Source organism: Stigmatopora argus, chromosome 17 (genome assembly GCF_051989625.1).
Source record: "Stigmatopora argus isolate UIUO_Sarg chromosome 17, RoL_Sarg_1.0, whole genome shotgun sequence".
NCBI classification, from domain to species: Eukaryota; Metazoa; Chordata; class Actinopteri; order Syngnathiformes; family Syngnathidae; genus Stigmatopora; species Stigmatopora argus.
The window spans coordinates 6527264-6548715 of NC_135403.1; the positions used below are offsets into that span (position 1 = coordinate 6527264).

The window sequence follows — 21452 nt, forward strand, 5'->3', positions numbered from 1 at the left end:
CTTGGTATGTAGAGGCAGGTTTTCAGATTAAAGTAGAGTTTTAAGAATTTTGGAGTGATGTGTACTTTTGTGTATGAAACACATTTGTAAAAGCCTTTTCGGAGAATTATGAATTTCGTAATATCACAAAATGCACCGCATCGAATGTACATTAAGTTCAAATGAACTTTGACCACCTGGCTTGGTCCCTAACGGTCTCATCAGCCCAGAAACATAAGCATCCATTCACGCTCACACTCATACCTAAGGGCAATTTAGAGTGTCCAACCAGCCTAGCATTCATGTTTTTGGAATGTGGGAGGAAACCCGAGTACCTTGAGAAAACCCACACCAGTCCGGGGAGATCATGAAAACCCCAGAAGGACCCCAGAACTGGGAAGCCAACGCTCTAATCACTCAGCCGCCGGTCTACCTGTACTGAAATATATATCAACCAAATTTAAATCTCCTTCGTCCACGAAAAATTCTCACTAACACGAACAAAGTGACTGAGACTTTGAGCCCTCCTTTTGAGTGGTCTCAAAAATCTCAACATTAACATTTGTCAAATAAACTTCCGATTTTACACTATTTGTAAAATCATTTAGAAATTTTACTCCAAGTAGTGCCAAAATTGCTCAGTTTAGTTGAAACCATAAGCATGTGTTTGCATAACGAAGATCGCTGTATGTTGTGCTGTATCACACCGAATTCTGTTCATATTGTAATTTTGCGTGACCGGACGTTTGGTCGAAAGACGTTTGGTCCCCGGACGTTTGGTCGAACGGACGTTTGGTCGAACGGACGTTTGGTCGCCGGGTTTGCTCGCTGTCAAATTATGACAGAGTTTACTGTTGATATTTTGATATTAGATATTTAGATATTAAACTCACTCTCTCTCATGATTATAATTTTGAGAGCTGGTTTCAACAGTAACAACCCGGCGACCAAACGTCCGTTCTACCAAACGTCTGTTCTACCAAACGTCCATTCTACCAAACGTCCTTTCGACCAAACGTCCGGTCGACCAAACGTCTTTCGACGAAATGTCCGAGTACCGTAATTTTGGTAGCACTACTAAGCAGTCAAATGTCCTATCTGAATAAAACTAGTTCCATTTGAATAAGGTATTTTAATCATTTGCCCCAAATTGTTGTGTCCTATATTTGGACTGACTGCAAAGGAGTGGTGCCATTGTCGTAGTTAAAGCCTGATTTTTTAATCAACAATATGCAACTTCAAACGCTTCCTTTTTGTCATCCAAAGTATTTCACACACACTGCTCTACTTCTCTCTCATTTATTTTATTTTCCTCTGCAAACAAGAGCTTGTTTCACACACAGTTCATCTGATTGCGCCCCATATCAGCCCGACCCCTTTGAAACACGGCCCGTTTCCTCTGTTATCTTCGGCTTTGTGTGTTAGGGCTGCTGCAGCATTCCTGGGCAGCAACATTGTTGCTCTTTTATTGTCAAAACACAATCACAGCAGACCCATATCTGGAATGATACACTGGAAGATCCAGCGGACAAAGCTTTAATATCGATCTAAAGCATTTCTTTTTTTTATTTAAAACCCATGCACAGTATGATACCATTTCAGAAGTCGTATAAAGAATGTATGTGTAGTATGTAGCCAGAAACTGCTGTTGAGAATGAATACATTCTCACTCTGCTTATAAAAGTACTGTATTGTCTTAGTGTGCAAAAGGTTGATGGGGCTGTCATGCACCAAATTTGAGTCTGCAGCAGTTGGGACTGTAGCCATGAAAGCAGCGGAATTGTTGCACAATGTGACATTTAAACACTGACATTTAAGCAGCTGCTATAATGGATTTGGAATCACCTGCGAAAAAATAATGTTCCCATATGTTATACATTCACTGAACCACAAATTTAGTTGCACCACACATTGGTTTGGCTATTCATCATGTTATGTCTAAGTTATTTAATAAAACAGGAAACACTTTTCAATAAAATTTGTCCAAATACCTTGAAGTGGATGGACTCCGTGTTGCTTAGTTTTATCTCCATTTCTATTATTGCCAGTCACACATTATGCTCTGCATTGTTTTAGAGATGAACTCCTGATTGGATAATACTTAACTTTATGCTTCCTACTATATTGAATAGTGATTACCTGCTGTTGTGGATATAGATGTATGTGATGGACCCAAAAGAAGTCAGATAAAGGCTGTTTCTGCAAATATGTGCTCATCAATTGCAAGTGGGAAAAAAACAATACGCCGTATCATTATAAAGGAAATTTAATTTAAAAAACGTGAGATCAATTCCAAATCAATGACGGTGTGATTGTGAATGTTGTCTCTGTGTGTGCCCTATGACTGACTGGCGACCAGTTTAGGGTGTAGACTGCCTTTCACCTGTAATTAGCTGACTGAGCTAGGCTCTAGCACCCTGCGAGCCTGACAAGGATAAATTGCATTGAAGATGGATGTATAATTTGATAAGATCACTTTTTTTTTTTAAACGGTTAAGAAAAAAGTTGTCTTTTTAAGGATTTGACATTTTGTTGTATCTGTTCAAGATGTAAAAAGGCATTTTAAAGTAAAAATAATCTAGAGTCGTAAACTAGAGTGAATTGTGTCAGCTTCATAAATTTTGTTGCCGAGACTGGGATTTTGGGATGTTTGCAAAGAGAAAGCAAAGATATCCATTGTGTTTCATTCTAGTCCTACTTTTGGTAAATGACTGTGTTTATGTATGATAATTTCATTCAATCATCTCAATCCCATTAGAAGCAGTCTACCCAGATATGATCTCGTTTTGTTCAAAACAGAACTGCTGAACATTGCAATATACCAGCACAATAATGAACCCCTCTTTCTCCTAGTGTCAATCAAAATGAACCTTCTCTTTATTGACCTTCTTTAACAGAGCTCTTATATTTTGATCTGTGCAAATCTGGTTTTTTCCTACCAAGTAAATGCTATTTTCATTTAAACTCGGCAACAGATGGAGTTATTTATTCTAGTCTGCATAAACGCAATGGAAACATTGTTGGCATTATGAATCCTACAATATAATTCCCAAAGTATTATGTTGGAGTAAAATAGCTTGAATTCATCAACGCAGAGACAGGATCTGACAATACTTATGTACTGTATTTGCCTTGTCATTTTTCTAACTGTTGCTTGGATGGATTTGTTTGATTGCCCACGGAAGACTTTTTCATAAATAAAATCGCCATGATTTGTCTCAGGTCTGCTTTAAAAGTAGGGAAGCCGAAAATAGGGTAATAATGATGAGTCATTGCCTCAGGAAATTTGCCCTACATCTTCTTTTTTCCCCTTTTACCAAAGTGCTCACTTCATCCTTGGGCAATTCACAGTGTGGCTATGTGCATGTCATATTTCTGGATCATGAAGTGCAAAAAAATAAAGAACCTCGCTGTCAAAGTTTATGTTTTGTTCATTTGCCAAAGTAAAGGTTTGACAAGAATGAAAACAGTCATTACCACTGGCAACCATAACTTCTCAGAGAGGTGTTCCCTGAATGCATCGCAACTATCTTATTCCCATCCAACCACCGTGGCACAGACAGAGCATATAAACAAACACATGTGCATGTGAAGAGAGACTCATTCAACCCAATTAAAGGCAAATATACAACCGTTGAACAAGTATACAGTGTGCACAAATGCCAAAGTACGTGCTAAGTCTTGATGCTTAGCTCTCTTTTACACAGTTCGCCGCCATACGTCTTGCGTGGAGTTCCAGACAGCAACGGTGAGGAGGTTATTAATGGCCTTCCTTATTTTAGGCGACACACTTCTGAAAACAGCGGTGCCACCGTCCGCGCCTAATGCTAGCTGCAGGCTCGTGTTTCATCCCATCTGTCTTCTCCACTTCTAATGGGCCGGTCGTTCTGTCACTTTGAATCTAATAAGTCTCCGTCCTTGCCCAGACGCACTGCGATTATTCGAGGCGTGCCGCGTGAGTCAGCGATTCTTGACTCGCAGCTTGCGTGTGTTTTATGGATTTAAGGAGTGGGGAATTACTAGAAAGGCTGTGGGTGTCGAGAAAGTTGAGAAAGGCAGGAATGACTTTGGGGTCAAAGGGGGAAGCGCCTCCACAGATGCAGTCGTTGGCACTTTTTCAAATGAATGGCAGCGTCTTGAAAATAACTTACACTGGAGCGTGTAAAAAGTCCGCTAGGAAAAATATTTGTAAATATTTATTTGATTTGTGCATTAAATTTGAGGTTAGTAGAGTATTTACATTTCCAATCACTTATGGTATAACTCAGTGGCGGTTCGTGCATTTCCTAGTGACGCCTACAGCAAAAACTATTTTATGGCTATAAAACCTCTACTGCAGCTACAGCTCCGACACATAAAAAAGAATCAATAATAACCTCATACAATTGAAATATTATTTAGGAATATAGCCATATTTTACTCACCAAAAATCCTTTTTAACTGTACACAATATCCATCCTCTTTTCTTTCTTCCTTCTTTTCTATCGCCATCGAACCTATTGCTGAAAATCGAGCCTGTCCTGTCGTATTTCTGGCATACGTTTTTATTCGATTTAGTGCTGAAAATGTTCGTTCCCGGTTGTGACTGGCTTGCTTGCTTTGGAGTTGTCCGATCTTTCTTAATGACGTCCAGCTTTTTTTTCTTGAAAAGTCCATCTTAAAAATGGCTTTAAATCAACACAACAATATATTTGCTTGTGCAGCTTGCTCCAGATACAGTTTGGTAGCTCTGGCTAATGCACTTTATCACTAGCCAATCATAGTTGGTGAAAGCGATGACGTATCCCTACGCCTGCGAGAAGGCAATGACGTATCCCTACGCCTGCGAGAAGGCATTGTGGTGTTGCCAACTCGAAATCTAATTGGTTAAAGCAACAGTCTTATGGACGCTTGTTTAATGCAGCAGAGCCTGCAGAACTGAGTGTGGAGGCCTTGAGGCAGATTTCTGACCCTGGCAACAAATAATGGCTGAAATGTGATTGGTTAAATGCTTCAATATGAAAACACACATCTGGAAGTAGTGCAACCAGAGGGAAAAGCAATGAAAGGAAGCTAACAGACAATTTGGAATTATTTAATAAGTATTCATGGACAAAATATAATTAACATCAGTCTGTGATTCAAATATTTCTTAGGCCAGCAGAGAAGGCCTTGAATGCCCTGACGGCACACCACTGGTATAACTATATATACTCCCAATCCTCACAAATCAGAGTGAAATATCCCAACCAGCTATGGCATTTGGCAGGTGATACCCTGAATTGGTGGCCAGCCAACCGCAGGCTATATTGGACAATAAAAAGTGATATTTTATTGAGGCTTTTCCATCCTCCCCGTTCCCTTTTAATCTCCTTCTCATGTTCTTGTGCTCTTCAGATGGTTCCGCACCATCTATTGCCACACTCTTGTGGGAAGATTGACACTGCTCTGATATCTTGTGAATGTATGCACAAACGGCTTATGCGTTCACTTCACACAGCCTTATCCCAACTGCATCAAATATCAGTTTCAAGCAGTATTACAACGTATTACAGAAAATAAATGTGTGCTTACTTACCTTAGTGACACAATTGTTTGTTTTGGTCATTTGTGGTTGTTAGCAAGGGTTATTTTCAGCAAGTGGCGATACCAATCAAAATACCTCTGCACACAAAGCAAATGTGTGTTCCGTGAAGTTTAAGCATTTGCGATTTCACTCCAGGAATGACACAGATTGACAGTTGTAGTCACAAACAATCGCAGGCCTCTGGTCAACATAACACTGTCAGAGTTGAATGTGGTGTAGGCCTATTTGGATTGGCCATTTCACTCCATTGCTGCTGAGAAGCAAACGAGGAATGACAACACCACTGACGAAGTTTGAAAGGGAAGCTGGTATTTCTAAGCTTCATTTCCCTGCAGTTTGATGAATAATCCATATGGACACTTAGAGAAAAGGTGCTGAAGCATAGGGTCAAACTAGGGGTTTCATGTCGTGAAAACCAGTCAAGCTGACCACTTCAGAGGCTCCCGGAGGATATTCCATCTTACTGTACGCAGTGAGTTGGAGCTAATGTGAAAGGACAGATTGGCAATGAGCTCTTGGAGCACATTTTCACCTCTGAAAGCTTCATGACCCATGTCACATGTTTGAGAGATATCAATTTCTCAACACGGGTTAAGCTTTATAATAATTTGAGGCTATCTGAGACATTGTAACAAGGCGCTTGACGACGTCCAAAACTTACATTGTCTCAGGCGTTAGGCTGCCAAGAGTTCGTAATCTAAATGCTACTTAAGTTCAAATATTTGCCCAGATCTTTTTGTCTCAAGTTGTTTTTTCCTCCTGTTGTATGTAAGAGAATTTCTTCATTGTCCATAGTGGTGAATGTGAGTCTAAAAGTCGACCAACTATCCATCATTGAAAACCAAGCAATATAGGAAGAAAATGTACGGCCTTGGCATCGTCACACTCGTGTACTTTTATCTATATTACATATTCAGGAGCGTTGATAGACATTTACTTTACTGCTTACCAGCTTTATGGTAATTGGTTGAATTCAGCTTACATTTTGTTCAAACTTGTGATTATAGTTTGTAGTGCTGTCTCATACTGCATGTTAATTTACAAAAATAAATGTATTAGACCAATGTTTGCCAAACTACACTGACTGGTTTCACGGATGCTTTTGACAGGCATCGAAATTAATCGAAATAAAAATGTGATATACACCTCACCATGCCAGGGGTCGTTAATCATAGATTAACTAATTTGACAGTCACAGAAACCCCCTAAATTGTCTAAATTCACGCATTTATGAAATCTGATTTTAATTTTGCAGGTTCACTATTTATATACTGAGTGTTTTTGTTAGTTCGATGCCCAAAGAACTTTAGAGACCTTTTACCAGGTGTTCTATATTTTATATAAATAAAAGGCAAATCGATACTTGTACTTAGTATGTTAACTGATTGGCTTCAATTGACAATGATAGATGAACCAGAGTTAGGATAAAAATGTCCTGTTTTTATATTGACCTCAATAATTTGAAAAGGATTGTACCTACATATACGGCAATAGATACAAATTGGTCTGATCAAAATGGATCATGCATCTATCTCCAAGAAACTCACTAAAACATGGTCATTCAATGCCAGCCATCCCAGATCAAATTGATTTAATGTCTCTTGTTGTCATTGACAGTGAATGAGTTAATTAGATATTTGTAACCTTTGTATGTATGCATTGTTTTAATAGTCACATTAAATGCCCACAAGAAACCAAAAAATATAATTATTCAACCTGGTGCTGAATTAAAAATGAAGAAAAAACATGAAGTGAAGAAATTTAATATTTTATTGAAAAAAAGCTTCCCAATAACCTGAGGTAGGAAAATATACTCTATGACAAACACAAGTAAAATAAAAAGTACACACAGTATTTCTTTGAATAATACCCAGTATAAAGCTGTTAAAAAATCAGTGTTACAGATATGACAGCAAAACAAATTTTTGGATGAATGAAGATCAAATATTCAAAACAAAGCAAACATGTATGTGATTTTAATGAAACACTAAAGATAGAATAACTTCCTGCCAGCAGGAAAAGTGCTGGAAAAATCCAAACTATCACAAGATAGCAGCATTCTTTATTTACAACACTGATACATAAATGACTTAATACAAAAATACATTTCATCCCCATATATTTAAAAATATGCCACAACTCTTTATGAAAGCACCAATAAAAATGCGCCGAAGAGGCAAAAGTATGAGTGCCATTTTGATTTTTTTTAATTAAAAATAATGTCTAGATATATTTTTTAGAAAGTTACAGCGATAGAGCAAATGTTATGTACCAAAAAAAAAAATCTCAAACCAGTTATGCTTCAATGTGTTTTTGAGGGGGGGAAGCCAAATTCTGTGGTGGGTGTTCACACAACCTCTCCTCGTGTATGTGTCAGGTTTTTGTTGACGATGTCATGGAGACCACCTTTAACCCTCACCTGTAGCAAAGGCAAGAAATGTTTCATCTGCTGACAGGCTCTGATTATCGCTTCTTCACAAACTAGGGTGTGTTTTCTGTTTGATGTGTGCAAGAGGGAGTCACTCATATCACGGCGAACACACGGAATGCCTTCCCGCCGGGAGGATTCTGCAGGCTAGGAATAAAAGAAACAAAGATGAGTCAACGTAACTGACAGGGACACATACACATAGGTAGAATACACTTATGGTTTTTTTATTTTATTTTTATGTCATCTCTACATTACAACATTGGTGACAGCTCAGCAAATGGAGTGACTGAAGAAAATAACCAAGAAAAAAAATCATTTGCACTAACACAAATTCCTGTGTCAGCATGTCTGATAGCTGTCAGACCAAAACAAAAACATACAAAATGAAAAGAAAAACGAGAAATACATCCAAGTGTAAACCTTTAGGATTTTTTTTTATGCATTCCAATGTACTGTTTGGGAAATGAATTATTCTAAACAAGAGGGAAGCTTAAGACGTTATGACTTGCAGGTATCTTAAAAAAATTGAATTCACCAAGGCAGACAAAGGAATGAGTGCCCATTTTACTTGTGAGCCAATTGTTTCTAGTTCATATGCTAATGACTTCATTCACCCTCCAAACAACCCTTTTTAATTAATTTTAATGACTTTGATTCCGCTACCATATTTATAATGTAGTTGCTAAGGTATCTTATGTCCCAATACACAACTTTGCTTGAATTTAAGATCGACACGTTTTGGCAAGTTCACCATTAAATGTAGTACTCTGTACCTTTCTGAGATAACGCCATTTTGTTTGGATGCAATGTAGAGTTTTCGTTTGTCCACCGGCATGACGTCGATGTAACCCCCCGGGTTGTTCCTAATGACCCCAGCGTGGACTGCTGCACGACATATGCTGGATTTCTACAGGAACAAACAGTACGCTTGAATTGGTTCTTTTATAATTTACGTGCTTTCAAATACCTACATCAGAATATATTCTTGTCCCGATAACTCTGGATATGTTTGGGTTCTCTTCTAAACAGTTGCTTGGGCAGTATAACCTGAAAAATAACGCAAATTTTGGGCACTTCTCATTTACAAGGAAGAGCTGATATAACGTTTTTCTTTTACTGCACCTTGGGCAATGCTTTGCGGGTTGGACGTATGGACACAGTTGTGCAACAGTGGTTTCACAAGTAATTGCCTTGACTGAAAAATAGTACAAGAAAAAAATAGGAACAACCAAAACTGTACTCAGAAATTATGTGAGCTGGTAAGTGTCATACCTGCTACTCTGGAAACAGTGAATGAATTAGCACTCTGGTATTTCCTGTCCAGGGGGAAAAACATCATTATATCACAGAGTTTTGTTCCAATATGCATAATGGAAGTGCAACTGGTAAACTTTTAGGCAGCACAGATCCACCAGTCGACTTTAGTGTGCCGCTTCACTCAGTTATGGAATGTAGGAAACCATGATTGAAGGCATTCCCATTCAAATCTCACCTAAACTGCATTCTCTTTTCTCAAATAACCATCTAGCTTCTGAATCTGTAAGATATGGTTTCACACTGTGACATTGCTAATGTCTGTATGAAATTCACGTCTCCAGAGAACCCCATGATGCAGCCCTAACATATGTATCATCTCAGATCAATATCTTATGTTTCTTGGGTTGGTGTGAACACTTTGCTAGTTGACTCCCAATGGATGTCTCATTGGTGTGAATGGGAGAATTTCAGAACTTTGGATGTGCCCAGTTTATATGCATTGAGTGCCAAGGGGAGAATATGACCCTCAGTCACTAGTCAGAACATCTCTCTCCTGCCTACTGTCTCGTGCTCTATTCAAAGCCTCACGCCTAACATTAACGACCTGTCACAGCCGTTTGTTAAGTCGCGCCTTTGATGTACCCTTGCGTATTCCGCTTGTCATTAGAGCTGTGAGAATAAATAGTAACTTCCAGTCCCTACTAAAGTATGGCTTTAGTTGAAACAAGTGACTTTCTTGTACATTTCCTCTTCTTTGAGATGAATCTACGTTCTCACCCCAGTGACTGGACCCCATTCTTGTTAGACTTGATGAAGAAGTCCTTTCTTCCCTCTCTCGTTACATCCATCCATCCTCCATCATTATCTATGACACCAGCATGTAAACCAGCACGGCACACACTGGATTGCTGCCGAAAAAGGACGGCACACAAACAAGAGGCGCATATTGGATTGTAGCTTCATCAAAGACTTCAAGAAATAATGCGAGCTTTGTACTCACCATTTCATAGTAAACTGTCCCAACTACTTTCCCCAAAGCATCTAAGCACCCTGCAGGGCATTCATATCTGTGGGTTTAGAAAATCATAGGGTAAAAAAAACTGTACTGTACTTTTACATCATTGTGCTTATTCTGCAAAGATTGTTTTCATTCCAATCTTATCGCTTTGTTAATGGGATTTGTTGCATATCCAAATAAAGTGTAATGTTTATTTTCTCAAGTACAGGTGATTAATGACTAAAATGACAGCATTCACGTTCTTTCAAATTATGAATAGTTATGTTGGCTTAGTCCCAATGTGCCGTTTTATCCTTACCTATTACATGTCGTTCCTTTACACTGATCTCGAAGCTTGGTGTCACAGCTCACAAGCTGAGCTGCAAAACCGGTACAAATGTGCTTGTCAATCTGGCTACAAAAACAAATATGCAACATGCTACATCTTGATGTGGATGACTTCATCTTCTTCATACATCCATCTATTTATTTTGTCTTTACCGCTTGTCCTTACTAGTCCCCAACCAACCACAATATATTTACAGCAGTGGTAGCAACTCACATCTGTCATTGTAGCTTCTAATACGCTTTCAGTTAACCAAGCGTTTGCTAAACCCCTAACAACGCTGCTAATTTTTCCATTGCTGTCGTACTAATGTGTAAAAACAATTCTAAAATAACAATACGTTGACCAATTATATTCCTAAATCTGTTTCAGTTTTGCCCCTAAAGGACTTTTTTCTTGGCCTACTACTGTCTTGAATTGGCGCCCTTTATGGCAATTGTTTTGATGAAAATCTCGTATGCTAAAGGTTTTTTTTCAACAAAATCATCAGGTAAACTACTTTGTAAAAAGAAATAAAAGAACAGAAACAAAAATAAAAAGCGGAAAGAGGTTGGACAGCAGTGCTGGCCTTACAGTCCCAGGTCTCATTTGGGCTGTTGAGAGGAAGCCATCTGAAAACCACAGCAATTCTCTCTTACCCCCTTTGGGCTCGCCAAAACCAAACACTTGGAAAAAGCCAGCCAAAATACTTGTGCTCCTCCCAGCCCACATTAATACCACAGTTAGTGAGTAGGACATATGACAGATAAAGGCTCCAGAACATCAGAGTTATTTAAGATTGATTATAAGAATAACAATACCAGTGAAGGCCCAATTTGTTCTTGTTCATTATTTTTGCTCACTCAGCATTAATCAAGCGACCATTCAGTTTCTTTGGTTTTGACCTGATTTCATAACGATACTCTACCACTACGACCACCTCCCGTAGCCTTTTTTTGAAAAAAAAATGAAACAAGACCCAGAATAAACGATCAAATGGAAGCTTACACATCTGTTGTACATTGACCACTTCATTTTTTGGCAGTTCGTCTGTATGGGGCTTGGTTGCTGGAAAACTGGGAGTCTCAGGCTTTGAAATCCGTGGCCGGACCTTCTGCGTTGTACGGGGGGGCTGTCGTTCGATAAAGTTGTTTTCTTCTGTTTCCTCTGGAGGAGGGTTGGTGTAAAGCATAAAAACACTCCAAGCAAACCGTTTTCTGCTTAGCACGGACTGATTTTGCAAAACGGACACGTACCTTTATAACAGAGGTTGTCTTTGCAGCTACCTCCATAGCTGGGAGGGCATGCGGAACAAGAGGCTCCGTGTTTGTAAGGTGCATGGCCCCACCAGTTCCCTCTGTTTAGGTAACATAATCAAAAATCAATTTGAACACTGACAGACCACAGCCGCTGTAGATAATGACATCAGAATCTTGTGCTCGAGTAAATAAGACATTCTACCTATACAAAGTCAATAAAACTCAGATTAAATGATGAAATTATTCAAAGGCAGGCATTTAATGAATTATTCTGATTACGAACCCTCAAGGGGAACTTTAGATGAGAAGTAACAAGTATCTATTTTATACATATTCATATACAGAACTACATGATACCCAAGCTTCTGTCTACCTGAATCGATGTCAGCATGGAACCTTATCTTAATCTTATTCTACAAGGGTTGCTGTGACTGGGGTTTTGAACTGCATCAATCACAATGCCTAACTCTTGATTGAAGAAAGTCCAACAACATTTAGCTGGTTTTGCAGTCAGTCAGATGAAGTGTTACTGTTGTTGTCTTCTTTTCATTTTATTTTGTTCTTAAAGGGAACTTGACACCTCATCAATATTGTGGTCATCATTACTTCATCATTTCCTAATTATTTTTGCGTGACCGGACGTTTCGTCGAAAGACGTTTAGTCCCCGGACGTTTCGTCGAAAGACGTTTGGTCCCCAGACGTTTGGTCGACCGGACGTTTAGTAGAACGGACGTTTGGTAGAACAGACGTTTGGTAGAATGGACGTTTGGTCGCCGGGTTCGCTTGCTGTCAAATTATGACAGAGTTTACTGTTGATATTTTGATATTAGATATTTAGATATTAAACTCACTCTCTCTCATGATTATAATTTTGAGAGCTGGTTTCAACAGTAACAACCCGGAGACCAAACGTCCGTTCTACCAAACGTCCGTTTGACCAAACGTCCGGTCGACCAAACGTCCGGTCGACCAAACGTCCGGTCAACCAAACGTCCCGGTACCGCTCAGGATGGACACTTGTTTATTCTAGTAATTGGAAGAAAAAAAAAGATAATCCTAAATTGAATTTCAAAGGTAGAATTTGTTGTGGCTGCTAGCAAAAACAACAACACAACAACAATAACCTATCACAACATATTAACTTACTTTGGTGAATAGTTGCACACAAGATATACAGCCTTGGCCCAAATTTGTCCCCACACATTCATGTTGTAGCACAAGTTGATTGCACAGCCAATCCGGCTACTGGTGGCCCACACCAGCTGCAAAGACAGAGCATTAAAAATCTGTCTTTAATAATCATGAAGACTTCAATATCCTGAATACATGGTTTCGGTCCAGATGTGGTAGCTGCACCTGGGTGTAATGCGTGCAAACAGGGCCAGAGCATCGGAATGGGCAGTAGGGGTTACACTCTTGGGGATAAGGAAAAGAATAGTCTTTCACTTCATCATACCAGGCTTGAACATGGGAGGTGGGGGGACGATACCTGCAGAAGATGAGAGGAAGTAGTTCATATTCTACCACAACATGAACTGTCATATTCACTAGCAGCTCTGACAGTTGGTACTTCTTTCCGCACCTAATTGTCTTTTATATTGAATGAAAAGAAATGCAAACACCCACATCGTATCAATATCCTTCGCACGTGTCTGTCTTGTTGGCTATTAGTCCCATAGGCATTGCAAGCGCCAAAGTGGGGCAAGCAGTTTTAAGTTGCTATCTGCACTGTTTATAACATTGACTTTGAAAAGTGGAATTTACATAAGCAGATTTGACACCAAGGGCCTGATTTAATAAGATCTAAAGTTGCTTGTGCACTCTCTTTGACAAATTACTCTTGCTGTCGGCAATTGGTTCGGAATTAGGGGAGACAGTCATATCTAAACGAGGTTTTTTTTGCTGCTGTGGAACTCGGAGCATGGAACATTTGACAGAGCACTGCAAATGCAAGATTAAGTTCAAGGTGACGGAATTGGAAGTGGAGGTGAAAGACAAACAAGCACTTAAAGAAAATAAATCAATCACACTTCATTTTGGGGAAGCTGGAAAACACATCAGTACTAGTCTCATTTTGCCTTATTTTATTCACCCTGAGTGCATGTTAAATGATATATATCCCCATCTTGCATAACATTAATTAAAATTTAGAGGACTAATGAAGATGCACAAATTCAAAGGTATTTTGAGAAAACAGTGACTCCAAATCAATGACAAGTTCCAAATTATTCATCATTTTTACATTAAGCAATTACCCAATGCAACCTGAGCCGGACCACCAAGATCTAAATATATGTAACAGAAGCCAAGTGTATGAGTTAATGCTATACATAATGTAGGTGCATTAAGTGGGCAACATTAATGGCTGCATTGCTATACGTTAACCTTTTCTAGGAGATTTGATGATCATTTGCAAAAATATGGACAATTCGTCCACAAGTATGTGAAAATACACCCCAAAAAATACCCTTTCCAATTAAAACTTGGCTTTCACTATGTTTTTTTTATTTTAAAGTAGCATCATTTATCTGATGACACGTTCATATCTTTATGGTTTGTTATAATGTATCTGCATTTAACTGAATCTTTGGCATTGACTGTATCTTGAAGAAATTCTATACTCCATTTACCTTCCCCAGTGAGCTCCCAGATTCTGTCCAATCTGTGGCAGTAAACCAGCAGGACCGTGTTCCCACAGGCAGGTCTCGGCCCACTCCTCTGCTGTGCGCTCCAACTCCGTGTCCCATTCCTGAACAAAGAAATTTTGTCCAGTAAGTTAGTTTTATTCATTCATTCATTTTCGCTTATCCTCACAAGGGTCGTGGGGGTTACTGGAACCTATCCCTGCCCACTACTAACACCCTGAATTGGCAGTCAGCCAATCGCAGGGCACAAAGAGACCAACAACCATACATTCTCACACTCACACCTAGGGGCAATTTAGAGTGTTCATTCAACCAGCCCTTTCTTTCCAGTCTTGGTATGTTCTTTTAATCATCCTCGTCAAATATTGTTGCAGTCCACTGGAGTTGCATGATATTCAATTATTCATGTCCACTCTCTGGACAATATTTATAATTGTTCAGATAAAAAAAAGTCGAGCAAATGATTCGGAATTGTGTCTAAATAACCGTGTAATATTGGCGTGAACTATCTTCAGACATAAACGTGAACCAACTAAACACTGTCACATTAGCAGACTTACTACTTACTACTCGCCTAACTTGTCTTTCCTTAAAATATATATTTATGTTTGTAAAAAGAATCATTTAAGTAATACCTACCATGTGTGTGGTAGAGATTTGACTCTGAAAATTGAAAACTTAACTCTGCGGTTTTTCTGGGAATGCTAAAAGTGTCCTTCCTCAATGCTGACCTATACTCGACCATACAAAATGTTACATTCACACCAGATGTACAATATTTTTCTGAAGGACAACAAATGCTGGTTTTTAATGGTACACCTTCACTCTCACCTTCAATCTCTGAAGAGTTTCTAAAACAGTCTATTTAGTTTTTACATTGGGTTTTGTGCAAGTGCATGCATTTCCCACATTTCACATATTTAAGGATACAAATTAAAGCAAGATTCTTCCCAAAATCCATGTGCATGACTGGACTGGAATTCTCTAAATTTAAAAATGACAATACTTGTAACACCTCCTCCTTCTCTTCCATTTTCTGTCATCCACTTAGTGTCACATTGTAGTTCTCTGTGCTAGTTAAAATAAAATAAAAAACACAAATTCACTTAATTCACAACAAACCATTAGTATTGTTTCCATTTCTTCTTTGCCACTCCCTCTTAGTCTCCGCGGCATGCATACACATACTTGTTAATTTCGCGTAACACTTCATTTGTAGCAACTTTCACCCAACATTCCATTGGGTATGGGTTTATTTCCTTTGCACATTTGGCTTTCCTGTTCCATAAACATTTGTACATGTGGGAAAAGTGTGGAATAGAACGGGAATACAAGAAATGAAGTGACATTTACTTGAATCTTTATAGGTTTTGAAGAAATCCATATTCTTTTCATATGTAAGTTCTAGCCATATTTTAAAAGATGCATGTTATGTGTGTGCATTGGCAGTCCTCATTGTGGATTTTAAATTGACAGTCATTTTGTATCTTCTTATGGAGAATCGGCCAGTTTGTTGAGCCAGAGGAAACAATCTGCGTGAAGCTTTTCAAATATTGAACTGTGGGTGTTAACTAAGGAACAATCTGCCGGCCTTTGACTCTTCCCCTGCCAATAACGAGTATAATCACTTAGATTTTGAGCTGCCATTGGTGATTTTAGAGTGGATTTATTTGTTAATTGGAGTTTTTAATTGATCAGGTGAGGTAGAGTCGGATGCAGCTCTGCTGTGGATTTCAAACCTGAAAATTATTTGGTCTACCAGAATTGTCATTTGATGCAACATTTTAGATTTGAGATCAACCTGGTTTTTGAGGATTCTTTGAAAGGCTTTCTGGGGAAAAAGGCTAGTCTGTGGGGGAAAAAACAGTTCATATGTTCCAGATTGTTGAGAGGAAATTGTCATCGTTTTTTTGTAATAACCTTGCTTTGCAAGCACGACGGTCCTGCGTCATTGATTCGTCATACATTTCTGTCTTGCCAACCTTGTGTCTAACCACTTTGTGGCCATCTGATGACTAAGCCAATCAGGAGAAAGAGGCGAGAGCTGCAAATGTGACCAGGAAGCTACTATCTGGTCGAAGAATATGACGGAATGCAAAGTGTTTTTGTAGATAGGTCAGTTTCACGAGTTTTGTCTGCAATACACATGATTTTCTCATTAAAAGAGGAGCAAAGAATGTCACTAAAAGCTCTTTAGATGGGAAATTATGTTTTCAAGAGTGACGAGAAAAGTCATCCTCCAATTGTAGCCTGTGTGTGTGTATATATATATATATATGTATATATGTATATGTATGTATATGTATGTATATGTATGTATATATATATATATATATATGTGTATATATATATATATGTATATATATGTGTATATATATATGTGTATATATGTATATATATGTGTATATATATATGTGTATATATGTATATATATATGTGTATATAGGTATATATCTGTGTATATATGTATATATCTGTGTATTTATATATATATATATATATTATATGTATGTATGTGTATATATTATATATTCATACATACATATCTATATATGCATACATATATGTATGTATGTATATATATATATATATATACATATTTTTTTTTTTTTTTTAAGATTCCCCCTATGAAAAGACTCTGAAGTCGATTCAGCCCAGATTGATGTGTGATATATTTGTAGCATATATATGGAACAATCTATCTGGTCTGCCAGCTTAGTAATAAGCTGTCTCAAAAAGAATGGCAATGCTCTTGCTGTGGGAAATTATTTTTAAAGCGTCACAAAGGCTTTTTCCTATCTAAGGTTTTTGGAACTACTAAGCATTGTGAACTCTTGGTTATCCAAGTGATTTTCTTTCTCCCCACCTTCAGTGTTGTGTAATGACAGAATGGGAACGAAGCCATGGGGATGAAAGAGATGGCCTAGTAGAGAGAGCGGGTAACGATGGAGGAGGAGATGTGGGGATTTGAATTGATGTTATCTTTGGGTCTCAGAGGTAATTGCCTCATAGGGTCAGCCAGTTTCTGTTTTAAAACCCAACCGGACGATAACACAGCCGAAGGTCACCTGTATGCGTATGAAGGACATTTGGAACTGCGTGCATGCATCTGTCAGAGTTTCTTCAGAACTTTGTTTTCTCGTAAAGTGGTGCTGTGAGCTTTTATGAGATGTGACAACGCTCCATAAACACGGACTGAAAAGGGAAGTCGGGAAACACGCTGAATCACTTTCAATTCTAACAAAGTATGGTCATAAATTACCATAATATACTGGATATATGGATTGGATGGATTTTTAACATTCAATACAAAATACAGGAGTCTTTACGCACTTTAGACAGGCATAATAAATGTTAGGTACGTACATGAAGAAAATGGGCTTGAAATGTGTGAATTATTCATACATTTTCTGAACTGCTTATTCTCACAAGGGTCAGGTGGACGATTGGTTATTGCTTCGGTCTCACAGTTCTGGGGTGGGTCCTCACTCTGTGGAGTTTGCATGTTTTCCTCAGGCTTGTGTGGGTTTTCTACGGGCCCTCTGGTTTCCATCCCAAAAACAAGCATGCCAGGCTGGTTGACCACTCTAAATTGCCCCTAGGTATGAGTGTGAGTGTGTATGGTTGTCCGTCTCATTGTGCCTTGGCTGGCAACCAATTCAGGGTGTCCCCTGCCTGGTGACCATCAATGGCTGGGAGAGGCTCCAGCACCCCCCATGACCCTTGTGAGGATAAGCAGTTTGGAAAATTAATGAATGGTTTTGGCTTCATTCATTAGTCTGTCACTATGCTAAGTAAGTAAAATGCTAGTATTCAGTAGTATGGAAAACATCTCTTGCCCATATGGCAAATAGAAAACATTAGCTAGTGTGACTTTACGTGACGTGCCATTTTATATTTTCCCACATAAACAACTGTTACTTTGAATTGATGTACAAACAAAGACCGGGAGCAGCATTAACTGACCCAAATGTGATTGAGCAGTTACACAAATGAAATCAATTTTTTGTTAACTAATCAACGACCATCCGTCCTTTGTTCTTTTGTGTCATAATTGGCACCAAATAGAATGAAATGTATTTCTCTTTTTCATTTTTGTGTTTTTTTGGAACCGCGAAACAATACTTTAAGTCCATTAATCGAAAGGTTTTCAAAATACTATTGTTCATTGTTGGAAGAATTCTTTTAAAACTATGTTGACACTGAAGTACTGATTTAAGTACCAACCAAACATCTCTAATGTATCAGAGTTTAATATACTAGCATACCTCAAATTAAGGCTACTTTGTTCCAGGGATTTACCTCCGTCTGTTTTTGTCTTTTCACTTCATCCTCACCTCACTTGATTATTCAAACCTTCTCATCAGCATTTTGGTTCTTTGAAACCCTCTCACCTTTCCATTTTCAAATCTTTGTATATCATCTTTAGACTTCTTTCTGTTTCCCTATTCTTTGTTGCATGCCTCCCTATAATTCACCCCTGAATGCCCCTGAATGTTAAAAAAAGAAAAAAAAAGAAAAGAGAAAGAGAAAACAGCCAATTGTAACAGGAGACAGTAGAAAGTAGACATGCTCTGCTGGCTGCTGGCTCAGCAATTCTCCACAAGTGTGCTTCAACTAGAGGTCTGCCAAAGCCCAAATTCATTCACGTACACACACACAGTCCTAAAACCCAAACTCTCAATCATACAATTACATAGTCCAGCAATTGCCCCCAGCAGGAACTGTTTATTTGCTTTCACCGTGGAAGAATACAGGCTTTTGTTTCGTAGCTCCATTAGTGAAACATTTAAAACTAAAAAAAAAAGTCATTTCTTTCTAAATGGTCATTGGTGGCCGTTCACAATGGCAGTGAGGCAACAGCTACTTATGTAGGATGTTTGCGAGCGTTCCAGATGGCTGAACATGGAACACTTGACTTTGGAGGAGGTGTGCGGTGGGTGTGTGTGTGTTCGGCAGGAATGAGACAGCTGGTAAAACAAGCCAAGGTGCCGCGTTCTTGATTCTAATTGCTTGGTGAAAAGTGATATTGCCGGCTGTGAACGAGCAGACGCGGGTGCACACAGAATCTATGGCACAGGTGTCAAAGTGGCGGCCCGGGGGCCAAATCTGGCCGGACGCATCATTTTGTGTGGCCCGGGAAAGTAAATCATGAGTGCCGACTTCTGTTTTAGGATCAAATTCAAATGAAGATTATAGATGTATATTATATTTCCTGAGTTTCCCCCTTTTAAATCAATATTTGCAATTTTTTAAACCATTTTTTCTTTGTGTTTTTAGTTCAAAAATCATTTTGTACAATCTAAAAATATATACCAATATTTTCTGTTTTCCAATTTAATATGGATCATAATAAAAAATGGTTTCCTTTGAATGAAAACCAATTATTAAATAAATGATTTTCTCTTACTAGGAAAAAATAATCCATTAAAAAATTGAATATTTAGGGCTTTTAATCCAGTTCCTAAAGTACTAGTCTAAAGCACAGGTGTCAAAGTGGCGGCCCGGGGGCCAAATCTGGCCCGCCGCATCATTTTGTGTGGCCCGGCAAAGTAAATCATGAGTGTCGACTTTCTGTTTTTGGATCAAATTAAAATGAAGAGTATAGATGTATATTAAATTTCCAGGTTTTCCCCCTTTTAAATCAATAATTGTAATTTTTTAATCATTTTTTTCTGTGTTTTTAGTTCAAAAATCATTTGGTAAAATCTAAAAATATATATAAAAAAAGCTAAAATAAACATTTTTAGATCTATAAAAAACTGAATATCCAGGGCTTTTAATCCAGTTCTTTTAATCCATTTATTAAAAAAAATCTAAATATTATATCTAAAATGGCCCGGCCCACATGAAATTGAGTTGACGTTAATGCGGCCCGCGAACCAACCCGAGTCTGACACCCTTGATCTATGGCTAAGGCTATAGTCAAACATACAATGTCTCAAAGCATTAGTAATTATACATTTATTGGCAAAATAATGGATTCTTTTGCTGGGAAAGACAGTGAAAGTCAAATATGTAAAGTGCGTAAAGGTGCTTAGTTGTAAAAAGTGCCAGCTGCTCCTGTCTGTGGCTATTACTGGGCTATGTGTCCCACTAGTACACTTCTCAAGTTGAGCTTGAGGTCACTTAGGTTACATTCACAAGGCAAGCTAATTGTAATTTTCCCCAAATGTGGCCTGTGTGATGTTTGCCATGCAATAGGGGCAGTCCATTTCCGAGTTTTTTTTTTCTCCAATTCCAACGTGAAAAATAATCACTGGCAAACAAAAATATGCTTCAGGAGTGAGAAATGTATATGTATGTGGATGAAGCGGTCACAGGAGGGCGAGAGAAAATGTGTTCTCACGGGATGTCCAGCTGCGGAAGATCACTAAGTGGGCGCGTCAGTTGCGAGACAAGGAGGGGCTGCTGAGTCAGCGGTGGGCTCCATTGAAAGACCTCCTAGTCAGTTCAAGCGTAGTATTTACTATGGTATTTATTTATAAGATGATTTGCAAAACAGGAAGACTTTTTGCAATGTTTGTCATGTTTTTGCTGAAAAACTTCAGTAACCATGATTGGCATGTTATATAGGCAAGTGATGCCTTAGTTTATTTAGTCGAATGAGGTCTACTGCCAACATTTTTTAGACACGGTAAATATAACAGTCTATCTTCTCCCACCATAGTCAAAGTGAAGCCAAGTGCTACATATACTTATTCATTCTGAGTTTCCTAATCTATTTGCTCCAAAACATTTTTTTAAATCCCTGTAATAGATGTTTGCATTCTCGCTCTTAAGTATTTACATCAAGTTAATATTTACCAAACTGTGCTGTGTGTGCATTTGTCTTTTCTAGCAATGAAAAGATTGATTGCCACTAAATGCGCTAAATTTTTGCCAAAGCACTACTTGAGTCGAAATAATTTGGGACTCCAACAAAAATTGACTAGATGGGAGTTACGTACTGTATCCATAAATGTAACAATGTTGTGTATTACTGGGTGACT

The 21452-nt window shown here is 38.4% G+C and overlaps 1 protein-coding gene and 1 long non-coding RNA gene across 3 annotated transcripts in view; one reads left to right on the forward strand and one right to left on the reverse strand.

The window, feature by feature from the left end:
• Positions 1 to 21452, forward strand: part of LOC144092051 (uncharacterized) — a 90850-nt gene that overhangs the window by 52473 nt on the left and 16925 nt on the right. The window lies entirely within an intron of this gene.
• Positions 7298 to 21452, reverse strand: part of LOC144092044 (cysteine-rich secretory protein LCCL domain-containing 1-like) — a 15952-nt gene continuing 1797 nt past the window's right edge. For both annotated transcript variants that reach the window (XM_077624807.1, XM_077624808.1), the window contains exons 3-14: positions 14446 to 14564; positions 13172 to 13304; positions 12962 to 13077; positions 11812 to 11912; positions 11564 to 11722; positions 10550 to 10610; positions 10234 to 10300; positions 10011 to 10141; positions 9249 to 9292; positions 8948 to 9171; positions 8750 to 8883; positions 7298 to 8120 (exon numbers count right to left, since the gene is read on the reverse strand). In XM_077624807.1, the coding sequence (XP_077480933.1) occupies positions 8069 to 8120; positions 8750 to 8883; positions 8948 to 9171; positions 9249 to 9292; positions 10011 to 10141; positions 10234 to 10300; positions 10550 to 10610; positions 11564 to 11722; positions 11812 to 11912; positions 12962 to 13077; positions 13172 to 13304; positions 14446 to 14564 (1341 nt within the window). In that variant the 3' untranslated portion in view covers positions 7298 to 8068. The remainder of the gene's footprint in view (positions 8121 to 8749; positions 8884 to 8947; positions 9172 to 9248; positions 9293 to 10010; positions 10142 to 10233; positions 10301 to 10549; positions 10611 to 11563; positions 11723 to 11811; positions 11913 to 12961; positions 13078 to 13171; positions 13305 to 14445; positions 14565 to 21452) is intronic.